Source organism: Tursiops truncatus, chromosome 16, assembly GCF_011762595.2.
Source record: "Tursiops truncatus isolate mTurTru1 chromosome 16, mTurTru1.mat.Y, whole genome shotgun sequence".
Lineage (NCBI taxonomy): Eukaryota > Metazoa > Chordata > Mammalia > Artiodactyla > Delphinidae > Tursiops > Tursiops truncatus.
The window spans coordinates 21769868-21786765 of record NC_047049.1 but is presented as its reverse complement, the minus strand read 5'-3'; the positions used below and the strand labels follow the sequence as shown (position 1 = coordinate 21786765).

The following is a 16898-nucleotide window of genomic DNA, read 5'->3' as shown; positions in this document are numbered from 1 at the left end:
GGTATCACCTCACACCAGTCAGAATGGCCATCATCAAAAAAGCTACAAACAGTAAATGCTGGAGAGGGCATGGAGAAAAGGGAGCCCTCTTGCACTGTTGGTGGGAATGCAAGTTGATACAGCCACTATGGAGAACAGTTTCGAGGTTTGTTAAAAAATTAAAAATAAAACTACCATACGACCCAGCAATCCCACTACTGGGCATATACCCTGAGAAAACCAAAAAGAGCCATGTACCACCATGTTCATTGAAGCTCTATTTACAATAGCCGGGACATGGAAGCAACCTAGGTGTCCATCGAAAGATGAATAGATAAAGAAGATGTGGCATATATATACATTGCCACATTACTCAGTCATAAAAAGAAATGAAATTGAGTTATTTTTAGTGAGGTGGATGGACCTAGAGACTGTCATATAGAGTGAAGTAAGTCAGAAAGAGAAAAACAAATATCATATGCTAACACATATATATGGAATCTAAAAAAAAAAAAGGTTCTAAAGAACCTAGTGACAGGATAGGAATAAAGACACAGACATAGAGAATAGACTTGAGGACACGGCAAGGGGGAAGGGTAAGCTGAGATGAAGTGAGAGTGGCATGGACATATATACACTACCAAATGTAAAATAGATAGCTAGTGGGAAGCAGCTGCATAGCACAGGGAGATCAGCTCAGTGCTTTGTGACCACCCAGAGGGGTGGGATAGGGAGGGTGGGCGGGAGATGCAAGAGGGAGGAGATATGGGGATATACGTATATGTATAGCTGATTCACCTTGTTATAAAGCAGAAACTAACACAACAATGTAAAGCAATTATACTCCAATAAAGATGTTAAAAAAAAAAAAAGAAAATACCCAGTGCTAGTGAAATCACTGGGAAATGCACAGTCTGTTATTGCTTGTGGGTATATGAATTATCCTAACCATCTTGGAAAGTAATCTCAGGTATCTATTAACATTATAAATGCATTTGGTTTTGATACAGCAATATCCCCTTTAGGACTCTAGAGTACTTTACAAAGAGAAAATTACCCAAAATGTAACAACATGTTTACAAACATGTTTATTGAAGCACTATAGGTAATAGCAAATATTGTAGAAATCAGATAACAATCCAGTAAAAAGGTCACGGAGAAATAGTGTAGCTTGGAGTTAACAGAACACACTCAGGATCCATCTCTGACACTTACTGACTACATGAACATCGGGCACATTAATTTTTAAGCCTTAATTCTAAGCCTCACTTCTCTCATATGTAAACCTGGGATACTAGTAGTGCCTATTTTATAGGGTTGTTATGAGGATAAAAAGCACTGAAAATACTTCCTGGCTCAAAATAAGCACTACATAACTTAATTAAGGATGCAGTTGTTAAATTCAGTATACAACATCCATACTACTTAATGCTTATAAACCTGACCCATTTTTCTTAGTGTATTCATCTGGACAGACACCCATAACTCATTGTTAAGTGAAAATAACAGGTTGTCAGAGTCCTATGAACAGTTACTCCTACTTTCTCAAACAAACAAAAAGTGGTCCACATACGTATGTATGTGTTGGTATTTTTGAGTTGGGTCATAACGATATGGACAGAATCACACAAAACTCTTAACCATCACCGACCTCAGGGAAGCTGGATCAGTGTGGACAGTAAAAGACTACTAACACTTTTTGTTTGCCTCTGCACTGTTTGGTTCATTATAATGAACATACTTTTCTTCTTGATTTTTTGAAAATAAAATAAGATTTAATCAAATGAATTTATAAGTCCAGGACCCCCAAGCAGCTCTGCATGACACAAATATGGGGATGGGAGTGGGAGTTACAAAGCTCAAAGGAATCCAGAATCCTAAGCACCCCCTGATCCTGCCGGGGAGCTTGGCTCTCTCCTGGGGGAGACTGGGAAGGCACTAAACATTTGCAAACACAGGGATGAATGAAGAGCATCACTGGATTTGTGTAACACAAAGAGCCCTTCTGCAGGGAAATTTCACACTCTAGCTTTATTCTTTTTCTCTTTTAGGATGACTACCCCCATTCTCTATTCTTGTATTTGTGGCTGACTGAAAGCTGGATTGTGTAGCACAACGTCCTTCAAAGCTGAGACTAATGATCTATCCAAGACGCTCTATGCTTTTCCCCTGGATGAGGAGTAGAAAGGGAGAGAAGCTTCCGGCTAATGGGAATCACCCACAGGGTTGGCAGAGATCACCGTCTTCAGGTCAGCTTCTGTCAGCCTGAATCCCTTGAGCTCTCCAGAAAGTACTGGCTGAAGCCAACCCCACACGGATGCTGCTTCAAGGCACTCTACAGCCATTCTCTCCACAAAGACTCTACTGGGAAACATCTCTTGATAATCGCAGTGTGTAACATCCAAGGAGAAGCAAAGTGACTCCCGTGACAAGGAAACAGGGCTGGCTCCCAGTGCAGAATCAAATGGCCTAACCCATTCTCTCCGCCTTAACTATATGCTCCTTCATCCCACAAAAGCAGGTATTGCAGCTTGAGAAGTACATAACTGTGGAGATGTGTTCGGAAACTTGTGTTTCATGTGGATCAGAAAATAGTACACTAGGGAGTTCGAGAAGTCAGCCAGGCCAGGCAAGCTCTACAACAGACACACTGCAGGTTGTGTATCCCTTTAAGAGAGTACACCTTTAGTCCTTCCAGAATTGCCTAGGGCTTCCTCACCAGCTACGCCTCTCTCAGCAGAATGCTGATTACCCTGGCACAGAGGGAAAAAAGATGATAATTTCTTCTCAGAGATACTGTATCTAGATTTTGACATTTTATTTATCTCAACCTTTAAGCTTATCTTGCTTCAGTATGGTAAAATCGCCAGCTCTACCAAATCTCACAGCTTAATCCACTGGAAAGTAGAGAAGATACTGAGGTGTAGTTAATTGTCCTGTGTCGGATCATCCCCCTTTCCTCTCAGTTTGACTCCCTGAGTGAAGGACAACACAAAACAAAAACAAAATCAACAACTTGCTCCAGGATTAAGGTGTAATCAATGGCAAGACCAACTGGGAACCAAAGCTCATTCATTTGGTACAGCGGCATCTCGCTCTGTCAGCCAGGGTTTGTGGACTCCGTGAGGTTGAAAGCCCTAGAACATCACTGCAAGGTCAGCTGCTTCTTGGCCTCTCTCCTATTCCGAGACCCCAGAGACGTTTGCCACTTGCCCCCTTTGGACTATTCAGCCGGTAAAAGTTGTAAAGAATGTGCGCTCAATCAAAAAGCGCGTGTATCTATTTGTTGGGCAAGAAGCCATTTCCCTGTGGCCCAGTATTTTTCTGGAATCGGGCAAATGCTGCTCGAAATGTCATAGCACTTTGAAAACCCTATTTTTAATATACATATATGTATATAACAGTCATATTATATATATATAGACACATACATGTATACATATATATATGATTAAAATGTTGTTTACTTATGTACAGCAAGATCCCCCAGAAGACAGATGGGATTCTGGATGATCAATAAGCAGTGAAATGACTGAAGTTCATAACTAACATGCCTGTAAGTGTGTGGACTATTATTGACAAATCGTGTGACCTCGGCACACTGTAAAAATGTTTTGGGAGGATGCAATAACGCAAGTCAAGCACTGAGCATCGTGCCTGACACATCATGAGTGCTCCATCAAAGTTAATTTTTGTTATTGTCGTCATTATTTTCATGAGCAACAGCATCGCTGCCGTTACCATGAAACCAGCAAGGTGTTGGGTTTAAGGACGTAAAGTCTACTTGAGAAGAGAAAATATACACATGAGCAAAGTAAAGAAGCAACACTACTGGGATCTGGCAGCTCTGGGTGCTGCGTAAGTATCTCCCTCAATACAATTACATGAGGCAGGTTACAGGCAAGTACAGTTCTCTCTCACTTTAACTGTCCAAAGATCTTTGTCTCTCTAAACAATGAAGTCCTGGAGGGCAGAACCTACATGCTATGGATCTATGTACTCACCCAACTTTCCTTCCCTAGATAAGAACAATATAAGACCTAGAGGAGTTAATCAATTCATGTTTGTTGAATAAATGAGTGAGAAAGAGAGTTATATGTTAGTGACCATGCAGTAGAGACAAAATTGTAGTATTTACTGGTCTATGCAAAACCAGATACTTACTGAGCACTATCTATGTGCTAAGTCCTGCATTCAGTGCTGTGAGTGCCCTGAGTATCTCTAAAACCTGGCCTGTGCCCCTAAGAAGCCCCCGACGGCTGGCATAGGCAGGTTTTCTGAGAAGATTGCACAAGCTGGTACAGGAGAAAATGAGTCAACACTTAGCAGTCTAGTCTCCTTCCAGATGACGTGGAATCATGAGGACCTCTCTTCCTGGTTCCATCCTTGACCCACCCAGGCCTGTCCCTCTCCACCTCTACGTTAACACCCCCAAAATGTCCCCTAAAGACCAAATATGGGCATCATGAGCCACTCAAAAAATGCAGCCCTGAAAAGCAATTGTGAAGTATTCTAAATATTCCCTTTTCTCCTTTCCTCTTTTCTAAATTGTCTTTTCAGGCATGTACTCTTCCATCAAAGTATTAAAACGAGCAGTTGCAATAACATAGAACACCCGCAGGAATCATTTGCCACATATGACATGTAGAACATCACACATATGGCAAGTGACTATTGTGGGTATGTTAGAAAAGCAAATAGAAATGGGTATATACACACCTATTACTTGTACATATGTGTATATTATGTGTATATATGCGCACGTGTGTATATGTATACGTATGCATATATCTTCCAGTGAAATTGATTCTAAGATGGAAAAGTCAGCAGGTCATTCTTGCCACGCTTTCCCAGGCTTAAGCCCATGGAGTTTGCTCCCTCAGAAGGGAGGTCTGGTACTACTGGAACGTGATGCCATTTTTATTTCACTAAGCCCCTCCCTTAAGATAAGAAAAGAATATTCTTCCTGGACTGAGGCATCAGTAATAGTGCCCCATCAGAGAGAAAGCAGCACGCTGAGCGTGAGCTCCAGCAATCCAGGACAAGCTGTTCCTCACATCCCTCCAATATGCGCTTCCCAGGACTACTCAGGCTGGGAGTTACGGCTGCTCTGCCTCTGTCCCACTGAGACAGAACTGCACATCTTTTAATTTTCTAATATGCCAACGACACTTTACATGGCAGATGCACTGCACAGTAAAAGCTGGCTTTTACTTTCATTTATGCACATACATTAGAGAAACTTTCCAAGGAAGCATAAGCTTACTCAGAGATGCTGATGAATAGGTACTGAATTTAAACAATACAGCAGGAGTCAGGCCCTTAATGTATTAAAGAACTGTACTTTTTGAGGCTCCTACCAAACTTCCCACACTTGAAATCAGTTACATAAATTTCCTTGGGACAGAAACTCTGCATAATTGACCTCCTACTTGGGGAAAGAGCTCAATAATTGAAATGCCTGACAACAAACAAAAGAACAGAATCTAGCCTTTTCTTTGGTCTACTAGGGTTCTCCTAAGGCACAGAGACAATTTATTTGGGGCTTCTTGTACACAATGTCAAGCCTAATAGAAAATAGACATCAGGTGAAAATGAAATTTAATGAACAATCTTCTTGTGAGGCCTGGTAGATTCCTCTGGGGTGTCTGGATAGACATGAGCCTCCTCTTGTATGACCACTGCAATCCCCAATAAGGAGCAGGCCCCGAAACCAAATTGCTTCCATGTAAATCAACCTTCCCTCCCAAGCCACTGTTGACTGCACCGGGGGGGCGGGGGGGGGGGGGCCGGACACCTGACACAAACAGGGTGACTGCAGTCTTTCTCCCTAGACCTCAGCAGTGACACTGAAAGCCAAGAGGCAGCCTCTCCCAGACATGTGAACTGACAGGTAATGGAACCCCCCCCCCACTGATCTTATGTGGTCGACACTCACTAGCTTTGGTCTGCCCACAGACCACTCCCACCTTTCTGTATAACGACTCTCACTTAGTCTGTCTGTGCGTGTTTGAATATCATCTCCAGAGTTTGTCTCCACCCTCTCCCAGGTCAGGGATCATCATGTGATCCAGGCCTGACCAATTAGAGGACGTGCTCTCCTGGACTTCAGGGATTGGTTTGGGCATGGGCCCATGACACAGGCTGGTGGAGAAGAGCCAATCAGGAGTGAGATAAATCAATATTTTTTTAAGAAACAAAACGAAACAACAGAATGTATCGTTTCCAAGGAGAAAGGAGGAGAGAATAACTGCCTGGGCATTTGAGGACCTTCTTTTGTGCTAAATCCAATAAGTTAGTCTGCCCTTGAAGAATTTGTTCATTCATTTGAAAAAGTACTAATTGCCCACTCTATATGTGTGACGCAGTAGTGTGAATCCCAGAAATAAAGGCAAGCGTGTAAGTGTGTGTGTGCCCCTTTGTGCTGCAGAACCACGGAAGGGAAGCTGTGAAAGAATGTTGCCCTGGTAGCCTGCCTGCGTTCTTCAGACCTAGAGGTTACATTGATCCCCTCTGCAAAGATATCCTCATTCTTTCGTTTCTGCCCCAGTAAGCTCACAGATCAGTGAGAACTATGGGAACCAAAACGCATAAAGACAACCTAATAAGCAGTTTAGCAAAAGGATGTGACCAAAAGAAGAGGTCTATAAAAAGGAAGGGTCCAGCCTTCCTGGAAATAAACCCCAACCCATGGCTAAGGGAAACGAAGAGCAAACAGAGGAAGAAAGAGTACAAGGAACCAGAAACCTTCCCACCAGGAAACGGGGGTGGGGGTGAGCAGCCAGCCGAGGACATCGTGTTTAAATAACACAGTAATTATTAGCTCAGCTTCCCTACCTCCAAAGCGAGCTCTCCGTGATGCTCCCCAGGTTATAGTCATAGAGCTTTGTCAAAATGAGAATCACCTGAAGGCAAAAGAAGAAATCCTGGTTAGTTTCAAACAATGACAATCTCATAGAACTGAAATGGCCCAAGCGAGGGCTTAGAATTCCTTTAATGGGCACTTCACGTAATTGAATGAGTTGTTGCAGCATCCCCTTACACAGATTGGGGAAGGGTTTGCCTGTGCCTTCCCTTAAACGGCTCAAGCCTGATGCCCTCCCTAACCTTCTCCCTCTCAGCCGGCAGCAAGACTTACCTGCCCATCCAGGCATTTCTTATCCTGGTGGGCTTAACACTTTCAGGAAAGCTAGCAGAGCTGTCAGATATGTGTCCTGCAAGGCAGCCACTGAGCAGGTGGCTGGGAGAGAGGAAGGTCAATGACACAGGTCCCAGCCCTCCTTGCTGTACCAGACGGGGCAGGTAACAGCCTCTCTGAGCCGCAACATGCTTTCTCTCAAAAAGGGTGGCTGTGAGGGCTTAAATTAGGTCATAAATGCAAATTGCGCTTCAATTAGCGTGGGGTTCTTAAATGCTAGCTCTTTCTCTTTCTTCTCCTCTGTGGGTTTGGCTTTATTTCTTCTGATCTCCCAATTTCTGGGAAAGCCACTGGACTGAAGCAACAAGGACTAAAGCAACAGCATTTTAACAGGCACAGATCTCTGTCTTACGGGGTCCTGAAGCTTACAGGATTTAGGGAGCCCTTCATAAGAAACAAGATATCAAAGTATGAGTTCCAATCTCCACACCCTGGGAAGGGGGCTATGCAATTAAGGGACTTGGAAACCTAAGCTTCATTCACTTCTCGGCAAATCTTCCCTGAGTTTAACCTGTTGCTCTTTTCAACCTCACTCAGAGGAAGCTAAACTATTTAGCTCGTTCTTCTAGAATTCAACTCCTATGAACCATTTACTAGGAGCCCAGGATTTTGCCTGATGCCCAAAGGGAACATACCTACAGATGAGGCCTGGTGGTCTGGGATCCACTGAAACTCATGACCTGGCTCCGCCGCGTTAAGTGAAGCACAGGAGTGCCATGACGCTTGGGAAAATACAGCAGAGCAGTGTGTTTCTAACCATGGATGGTCTCAGCCCTTATTTGCTCTCCTCACATAATGAAAAGAACCTAATAGCTCTGCTTTGTTTTCTGCTGAGGTTCCTATTTCTCTCCTCATACTCATAACCTAGAACATTCGGCCCAGTCCCGCTGTTTCCAACTCAGCAGGAAAATGGTGACATCAACTTCCTGGATTTTCTCTGAAGGCCAAGGGCTCAGTTCTAGCCACAGTGAGCACAGAACAGTCTAACCTCGAATTCCAAGGCAGCAAGATGCCAAGAAGTGCTGAATCCTTCCAAGTTCTACCCTGCTAGCACAGGGCTTGCTTTACTGAAGAGCAGATTCTGATCCCTTCTTTCACAGCAAGCAAACTGGAACTCCATGACCTTAGGTTTGCTCCAAGTTCAAGGGAACGAAGGACCACGGTCACCCCGAGACAGGCAGAAATCTGAGGACCTGTGCTCTAAGGCCACCCATCTCCTTAACCGCTGCACAGGCCTCCTTCAAGGATCTGTTCAAAACTTACTTCTTTAGCAAAACGTAAGCACGTGTGAGGCTCTGGGCACCGCATGGGCACGTCAGATGGCAGGCCTGCGGTGGGGGCATATGCTTAACAGATCCGTGTGCCAATTAAGTCGCTTGAAGTGCTAAATTTCAATCACCGCCATCCCAGGAATGCTGATCAGCGGCAGCGGGGTGGCTGTTTGAAGACACAGAGTGATGTCACTGCTCCACCTCGATACGATTTTGCCGAACAGGGCTATAAATCCCCCACCAAGAAAATGGGTGTGTGGGCATAAAGCATTTCTAGGTAGTTGCTCTCCTGCTACAAGTAAACTAAATAATGAAGTTCAGCTGGTCACAAACTGCCCCTCCCATCCATCTGACGAGGGAATTCACTGGAGCCCCAGAGAAGGAACCTTTTTAACCCAGCATGTAACGGTGTGGAACCCCTCACACACACCCAGAAGGTGTTTAAGCAATTCACAGGCAGGCGGGCAGGGAGGTACAAATCCACTCCCTGACTCTTCTTGCTGGGCTAGTAAAACGAAAATGCCAGTGATAGCCTCAGGCAGTTTGTCAATACTGCACCAGATGAGGTGTCATTTATGGCATTTCAAGGCATATCTGCTTGGATCAATCTAATCTTTCTGTTTTCAGAAAGAGAGCAAGAAAGAAGGGAGAACTGCTGACCTTTAGTTATGTTTTCAATCGATTATTTGAAGCGTTTCCCTTCTTTTTTTCCCTTTCCTGTCTATATGCATTATTTACCACGTTACTTCGGGATGGTGACACGTCATTATATTAGGTCAGATTTGCTGTTGTTTGTTTTTCTGCTCTGGTTAATTAGCAATACTGTTCTACAGAATTAGCATCTGTTAAAGGGCCACAGCCAAAACGACCACCATTAGATGAGAAAAAGAGGTAAACGCAATGGTCTGCCTAGTCTGGTTCTACTGTCTACCATTTTTGTGTATTTTTCAAACAAACAAACAAAAAATCACTGGAACTTATTGATCAAGTGAAATGTTATAAGTACTTAAAAAATATATAAATCGTCATTTATTTTCATTCATTTGGTAAACAATTTTCACGTATAGATTTAATTCCGAGTCCAAGTGTACAGCATTTAATTGTAAATCCAATCAATGAGAACAAGGCTGTTCTGATAAATACTTTCACACAAAATGGAATATCCGTGAACATCTTTTTTTCCTATATCTTGTTCTCATGATATAGTACCAAAATATCCTTGATTCAAAACAATAAGTGGTGACCATATGGTAATACCTTTTTTAGGTTCCTCTTTAAATCTTAGGATACTTTCTTTAAATAGCTATAATCTAAATATCTATGACTAGACAACCTCTACCTACATTGTGTCAGTACCTCAGTGCCCACTTATTTCTGGGACCTTCCACAGTGACATGACTAAGGATCCCCCAACCAGTCTGGGAGCTGCTGTCACCGCAAGTCATCAGTCCTGTTCTTCTGCTGGGGCTCCTTCCTGCCATATCCACTGCTCATAAAGCTTCTGGGCGGGTGGGCGGGGAGGGCGAGGAGGAACTTCATTTTCTCCATACTTACAAAGAGGATGTTGAAGCCTATCCACCAAGCTGCTGTTTTCAAACCACTCATTCCTTGGAGGATGAGAAGGCACCAGAAACTGTGCCAGGCTCTGTGCAGGGATAAATGAGGGTCTTCAAGGGAATGAAGCTTCCTTTGTGGCTTCCTCCTCAACAATGAGCTCAACAAACTATCACCTCTTTTTCCAGAGTCTCCGAAAGCTCCCACTGAATAATTCCACCAATTCCAGCCTCTCACCTGCCCCTCTGTATATAGGTATTAAGAAACGATCACATAAAGAAAATGTAGTATTCCTAGTGCCATTTGCAGCAACATGGATGGCCTAGAGATTATCATACTAAGTGAAGTAAGTCAGAAAGACAAGTACCCTATGATATCACTTACAACCGGAATCTAGCATATGACACAAATGAACTTATCTATGAAACAGAAACAGTCTCACAGACATAGAGAACAAACTTGTGGCTGCCAAGGGGGAGGCAGGGGTGGGGAGAGACGGATTGGGAGTTTAGGAGTAGTAGATGAAAACTATTATATATAGAATGGATAAATAAGGTCCTACTGCATAGCACAGGGAACTACATTCAATATCCTGTGATAAACCATAAGGGAAAAGAGTATCAAAAAGAAATACAGTATGTGTGTGTGTGTGGGGGGGGTGTGTATAACTGAATCACTTTGCTGTACAGTAGAAATTAAAACAACATTATAAATCAACTATCCTTCAATAAAATAAATTTTTAGAAAAGGAAAATGTAGTATAGTAGTCCACACAATGGAATATTATTCAGCCATAAAAAATGAAATCCTGCCATTTGTGCCAACACAGATGAACCTGGAGGGCATTTTGTTGGCAAAATAAGCCAGATAAATATAAATACTGTATCATTTATATGCAGAATCTAAAACAAACAAAAAATGATCTCATAGAAACAGAATAGAATGGTGGTGGTTAGGGGCTGCAAGGAGGGGGGAAGTGAGATGTCGGTCAGAGGGCACAAACCTCCAGTTATAAGTTCTGAGGATCTGTTGTACGGCATGGTGACCATAGTTAACAGTACAATATTATATATTCAAAACTTTCTGAGAGTAGATCTTAAGCATTCTCACCAAAAAAGAGAGAGAGAGAGATCTTGATCTTAGCAGTCATTACACAACGTATATCTATATTAAAGCATCTCGTTGTGCACTCTAAATACATTCAGTTTGATTTGCCAAGTATTCCTCAACAAAGTTGGGGGAAAAAAATCACAATGGACCCTGGGAAAGGAAGATGCCAGTTCACTCCTCCCCTCTGCTAACCCCAACTTCTTTCTGCTCTCAGTTACACAGCAAAAGCATAGAGACAGAGACACTAGTACAGCTGTCCTTGGTACCCACGGGGGACTGGTTCCAGGACCCCCTGTGGATACCAAAATCCATGGATGCTCAAGTCCCTTATACAAAATGGCATAGTATTTGTGTATAAACTATGAACATCCTCTCATATACTTTAAATCATCTCTAAATTACTTACGATACCTAACACAATGTAAGCGCTATGTAAATAGTCATCACCGCGTGGCAAATTCAAGATTTGTTTTTGGAAAATTCTAGATTTTTTTTCCAAATATTTTTGATCAGTGGATGATTGAATTCAGGGATGCAGAACCTATGGATACGGAGGGGATACTGTACATGGATGATTACCAGTCATTTTAGTGTAAAATAGCAAAAACCAGTAAAAATGAGTATCAAAATGGCAGGGCAAGCCTTATATCCGGGTCTGGATTAGAATGAATGAATACAGCAGGCAGCAGGCTAAGTTCACGTATCAGAAGTCGCCATTATGCCAAGTATTGGGACAGGTTACACCTTAGAATGTGACAGCAGGTGGTTTTTTTAACATAAAAATATAATTGAGAAATGAAACTCCAAACATATAAGGAACGCCTAAAACACCTTCCTAGAAACTTGATTCTACACAGTATACCTTTAAAAATGTCTCTAAATTGATTACTAGACTGCAACAAACCAAAGTTTACTCTATCCTTCCCAAGTAGTAGCACAGGAATCCTCCATTTATTTTCCTAAGGAAAGAACATAGTGTTTTCATCCTTTGCTAACTTAAAGCATGTGCCCCAGAGGAAGGAGGATGGAAGGTGGGGTGGGGGAGTCAATGCAGTTCCCCTTCCTTCATCCCCTAAGAAGGAATGTGCATATCCTCCCTGGAGTGGCCTCTCCTAATTACTTTGCTTGTGAGTAGCAACCTGGTTGGTAGCAGCGGACTAATGAAAATCTTTTCTGAAGGAGTTTGCAGAGCAAGCTTCCTATTCTTCTTAAACTATGAATTTCGGGTAGCTCTGGGAGAACTAGTGGACATTCAGGGAGATCTGAGTTCCACTGGGACATCTGGCCTGGCCACTGGCCTTCAACTCATCCCGCCTTCATCTCAGGGAAATCTTAGAAAAGTAGGACATGTCTCCTCATTTTTCAATTATTAACGATTTTCATTCTTTTTTTTCTCACTCTGTGCCCAAATGTGGAGGGAAACAAAAGCGTGGCCCTGGGCTTCTAAACAGTGATCACTTTGGCTACAAGATCCTAGTCTTTTCATTCCTAAGGGTCTATAGCTCCAAATCCTGAATAATGAAGAGGGTGACACGGGTCCCAGTCTATGAAACGACATTTTTTTTTGTAATGCTCTCAGTCATCAGTGATTCAGGGGGAGCGTGGGCAGGTGGTTCCATCCTCGTAAAGCTCGGGGTGGCTCCACAGAACTCAACCCTGCCAGTGCTCGTAAGCCCTCTCTCCTGAAGTGGGCCATAGTCAAGCTTGCACGAGCATTAGCATAACCACATGGAAGATGTTAGGTTCAGGGGCTGCAGCTGGCCACCTACATCCTCCCCCCACCAGCTTCCTGAAGGCCCTGGTGTCCCCTCATTGCCCAGTCTTGAGTGTCCCCTCTCTGCTCACTGCACCAGCTTGCCAGAGACATTAGGTTGGATGTTTATAAAGATGTGGATGGAAGTGATTATGCAGACAGAATAATAAGGGCCCTGAAGAGATATGGAACAATCTTTCATGGGGATCAAAGGGTTGGATAAGATAGAAGAGGGGTATTCAACAGCCAGAAAGTTGTTTTGTTTTTGGTTGTTTTCTTTGCACTCCAGTTTTAGGGAAATGAAGAAAACTCACAACAGTGGTTTCCCTATAATATGCATGTTCCAGATTGGGTCTTTGGTTCAGAAAGCCTTATTCAACTTTCCAACTTAAACAGAGGTTCTCATTCTTTTAAGGAGCCATGAATTCTTTAAGAATCTGATCTAATAAAAGTTGTGAGCATAAAACAATGAATATAATGTTAATGATTTCACTGATCTCCTGAATCCTACGGGGGTCATGAATCCAAGGATAAGAACCTTCTGTAATTCCCAGAAAACGGGAGCTTTGTTAAGAAGAAGGAACTTTCAGCTCTAAAATTCCACACACTTAATTCAATAAACATTTATTATGTCTTCTTAAGAAGCAGGAATAAAAAAATATGTGCTATCAGGACACAAAGGGAAAATGAGACTCAGTACCAGTTCCTGGACACTCACAGTCTAGTGGAGAGGCAGAGCTGTACAAAGATGGTTACAAAATAAGGAAGAAAAAGGTATGTGGCAGGAGAAAAGTGTTTATAATCTTGTAGAGAGCAAGAAAGAAAAACATCCTCAGCAAGAGCTTCTTACAAAAGGAGGCGTTCAAGATAAATCCCGAAGGATGTGTGTGACTCTGATGGACCTGAGAGGCTATAGAGATGATACTCTAAGGGCATCCAGAGATGTGAAAGCTCACAGAGCAACAAAGAGAGCAGGTCCCCAGATCGAGCTCAAGCTTAGATTATGGGTAGTGCTGTAGCAGGAACTAGTCGAGGCCCCCCCATTATGTTAGCCCTTATTCTTTCCACCCATTCAACCGGTCTCCTAGAGATGTTTTTTCCTCCTCTTTCTTGCTTAATTGAACTCTGAAAATGATTGCCCCCTAGTTAAAGCTGTACTATACACCTGACGTTTACTTCTCCAAGACAAAACTCCCTAACATTCCTTTCCTTTGTGAGAATTCTTCATTCCAGAAAGAAGGTCACAGAACGATAACCTCGAGGACTACTGGAACCTGTTCCGGAACCACCTGACGCCAGCCCTAATGATCTCAATGTCTCCAGGAGAAAAGAGGAATGCAAGGCATCAGCCCTGAGCCTTATCTAGAGCCCTATTTTCCACCCTGAAACTATAAGACCCTTTCTTATTTCCCAGGAAGAGGGACACAGTCTTGAGGGCGTTAGCCTGCTGTGGCCCCCTTTGCCTGGCAAAGCAATAGAGCTCCTCTCTTCTGCTCCTCCAAAGCTGTCTCCGCGTTTCTGTTAGGCACCGGTGAACAGAGGCTGGGTTTTCGGCAACAGCAGAAACACACAAATATCAGAATAGAGAGATACATTTGGCTCTACTGTGAAGGGCCTTAATATTAGGATGGCAGTGTGCTTTGCTGAAAAGAACAAAGGCTTTGCAATCAGCAGGAGACCAGATTTTGACTCTCGGTTTAGCCACCATATCTGTTCATATGTCTTTAGCATGAGAAATGGAGTATTAAAAATGACTCAAATAATAACAGACGTGTTATCATGTAACAAGAGGTCCAGAGTTGATGGGGTTCCACGACTAAGTTAGCCTAACAATGTCATCAAGGACCCAAGGGATACACATATATCCTCTCTGACAATGTCAACACAGGGTGCTACCTGCCCTCGTGTTAGCAAGGAGGCTGTGACACTTCTTTGCAGCACGTGCAGACACAGCTACTTCCAGCAAAGAAAAAAAGAGCCTCTAATGTATATGTATGCTTTTGTTTTGTTTTGTTTAAAATTAGAAAGGAAACCCTTTCCCAAAAGCCCTACCTACAAAATCTCTGCAGTTTCAATGACCAGGATTCAGCCACATGCCCACATAGCATGTGCAATAAAAACTGAGAAAACAAGGGGGGCTCTGCCAGCACAGAAAAACTGGGGAGTGGCCACTGCAGTTAGTATCTGCCACTGCTTCACCTTGAATAAAGCCCTTAAATACTGAATTGACTTCTCTCATTTAAATAAATAAATAAATATCAGTAAAATGAGAAGATAACGTTATCTTTCTTTTTTATCTTGTAGAGTTTTGGGAAGCAAACACAGTAGGAAGTGGGAAAACTCTCTGTAAATGTTAAAATACTGTGCAAATGTAAGCAGTTGCTATTATTAATAACATCTAGCATTTCGTGGATACCTACTTTGTATGCCAGACAAATTTCATTAAGGGCGTTTCAAGTACTTACATGATTTTTTTTTTTCCTGATGAGAAAATCAAAGCTAAGTAACTTAAAGTACTCAGCTAGTAAGTGGGGGACAAGTTTAACTCACATTAGATACAGACTCTTATCCACTGTGCTTAACTCTCCCCATGGTATACTGCTTAATATGGGTATGATTGTTGCTACAGGCGAGGCAGAACCACAGAAGGAGCCTCACTTTACGTTCAGTTCAATAGTATTGAAGTCCTGTTACCTATCAAACAAGGTACTGATCACAAACTCATCCCTTTTTCTGCCTTCTTCCAGAAATTCCTGGAATATTTTTTCCTTATAATGGACAAACTTGAGTTTTCTCTTTATACTGACCTCAGATCAATGACATTTTTATTTGTCATTTAAAAATTTTTTTTTTAAATTGTTGAACCCTGGTGAAATCCTTTTTTGAGGAGCTGATCCTTCTACTTAACTCACAACAGAATTTGGCTGTCCCGGGATTAGGAGTTCCTGACAGTGAATGTACACACATCTAACTGCAAATTTCAACAGACTGTTTTATTATATCAACATTTTCAGGAGATTTACGTGAATGCATAATTGTGCTCCATTTGAGTTATCAAAGGGCAGAGAAATCAATAATTGCTAAACTAGATTAAGAAGCCCCAGAGGGAAACTGAAAGGTTGATATGATGCAGCCACACGTGCACTTGAAGTCATCAGATGGAAGTAATCCAGCACATACAAACACAAGTTGAAATGAAAAACCAGTAGAGGGCTTCCCTGTAGGCTCAGTGGTTCAGAGTCCGCCTGCCAATGCAGGGGACACGGGTTCGCCCCGGTCCGGGAAGATCCCACATGCCGCGGAGCGGCTGGGCCTGTGAGCCATGGCCGCTGAGCCTGCGCTCCGCAACGGGAGAGGCCACAACAGTGAGAGGCCCGCATACGGCAAAAAACAAACAAACAAACAAACAAAAAACAACAGTAGAAAGAGTGGGATGAATTTGGGGTACAGGGCCAGCTAGAAAGCAGTTAGTAGATTTTTGCCTCTGGAAAGTCCTTAATCCCCAAATGACCTTCATGTTTTGTAGAAGCCCGCACATAATTTAATGTAATGTTTATTCATATGATATCCTCTGCATGACACTGAAATGGTGTGAGTTAAACAGCCACTGGACGCCCCCCCCCGCCACCACCACCAGGGAACTTAAAAGACAAGACAGTCAACAGAGACGGAGACACAAACAGGGCATGCAGATAACCTAATCAACACTAGACACAGGGCAAACTGCAGCATATAGAAGAGCCTTTATGGAAGTGGAAGGTTTTTTAGTAAAATTTGCTATGCCCTTCCTCTGAGTCTGTTTCCCTGTAGAGGTCATTTGCAGCTAATATATAAGGCTGGCCCAGGAGCTGTGGGACACTGTCCCAGCAGTTTGCACATGAGGAAAACTGTAGCTCTCACTGGAAGCAACGCACATCTCTTGCCACCTGTCTGCTGAAAGTCAAGTTCTTTCTTGTTAGTAACAAGTAAAGAAATGCTTTAAATAAAAAGCTATTACGCTCTAATCCTAGAGCCAAGTCATTATATCTAGCAA

At 42.8% G+C, this 16898-nt stretch overlaps 1 protein-coding gene across 2 annotated transcripts in view; it reads right to left on the bottom strand.

The window, feature by feature from the left end:
- Positions 1-16898, bottom strand: part of SORCS1 (sortilin related VPS10 domain containing receptor 1) — a 556814-nt gene that overhangs the window by 362308 nt on the left and 177608 nt on the right. For both annotated transcript variants that reach the window (XM_073793984.1, XM_073793985.1), the window contains exon 2: positions 6817-6884. In XM_073793984.1, the coding sequence (XP_073650085.1) occupies positions 6817-6884 (68 nt within the window). The remainder of the gene's footprint in view (positions 1-6816; positions 6885-16898) is intronic.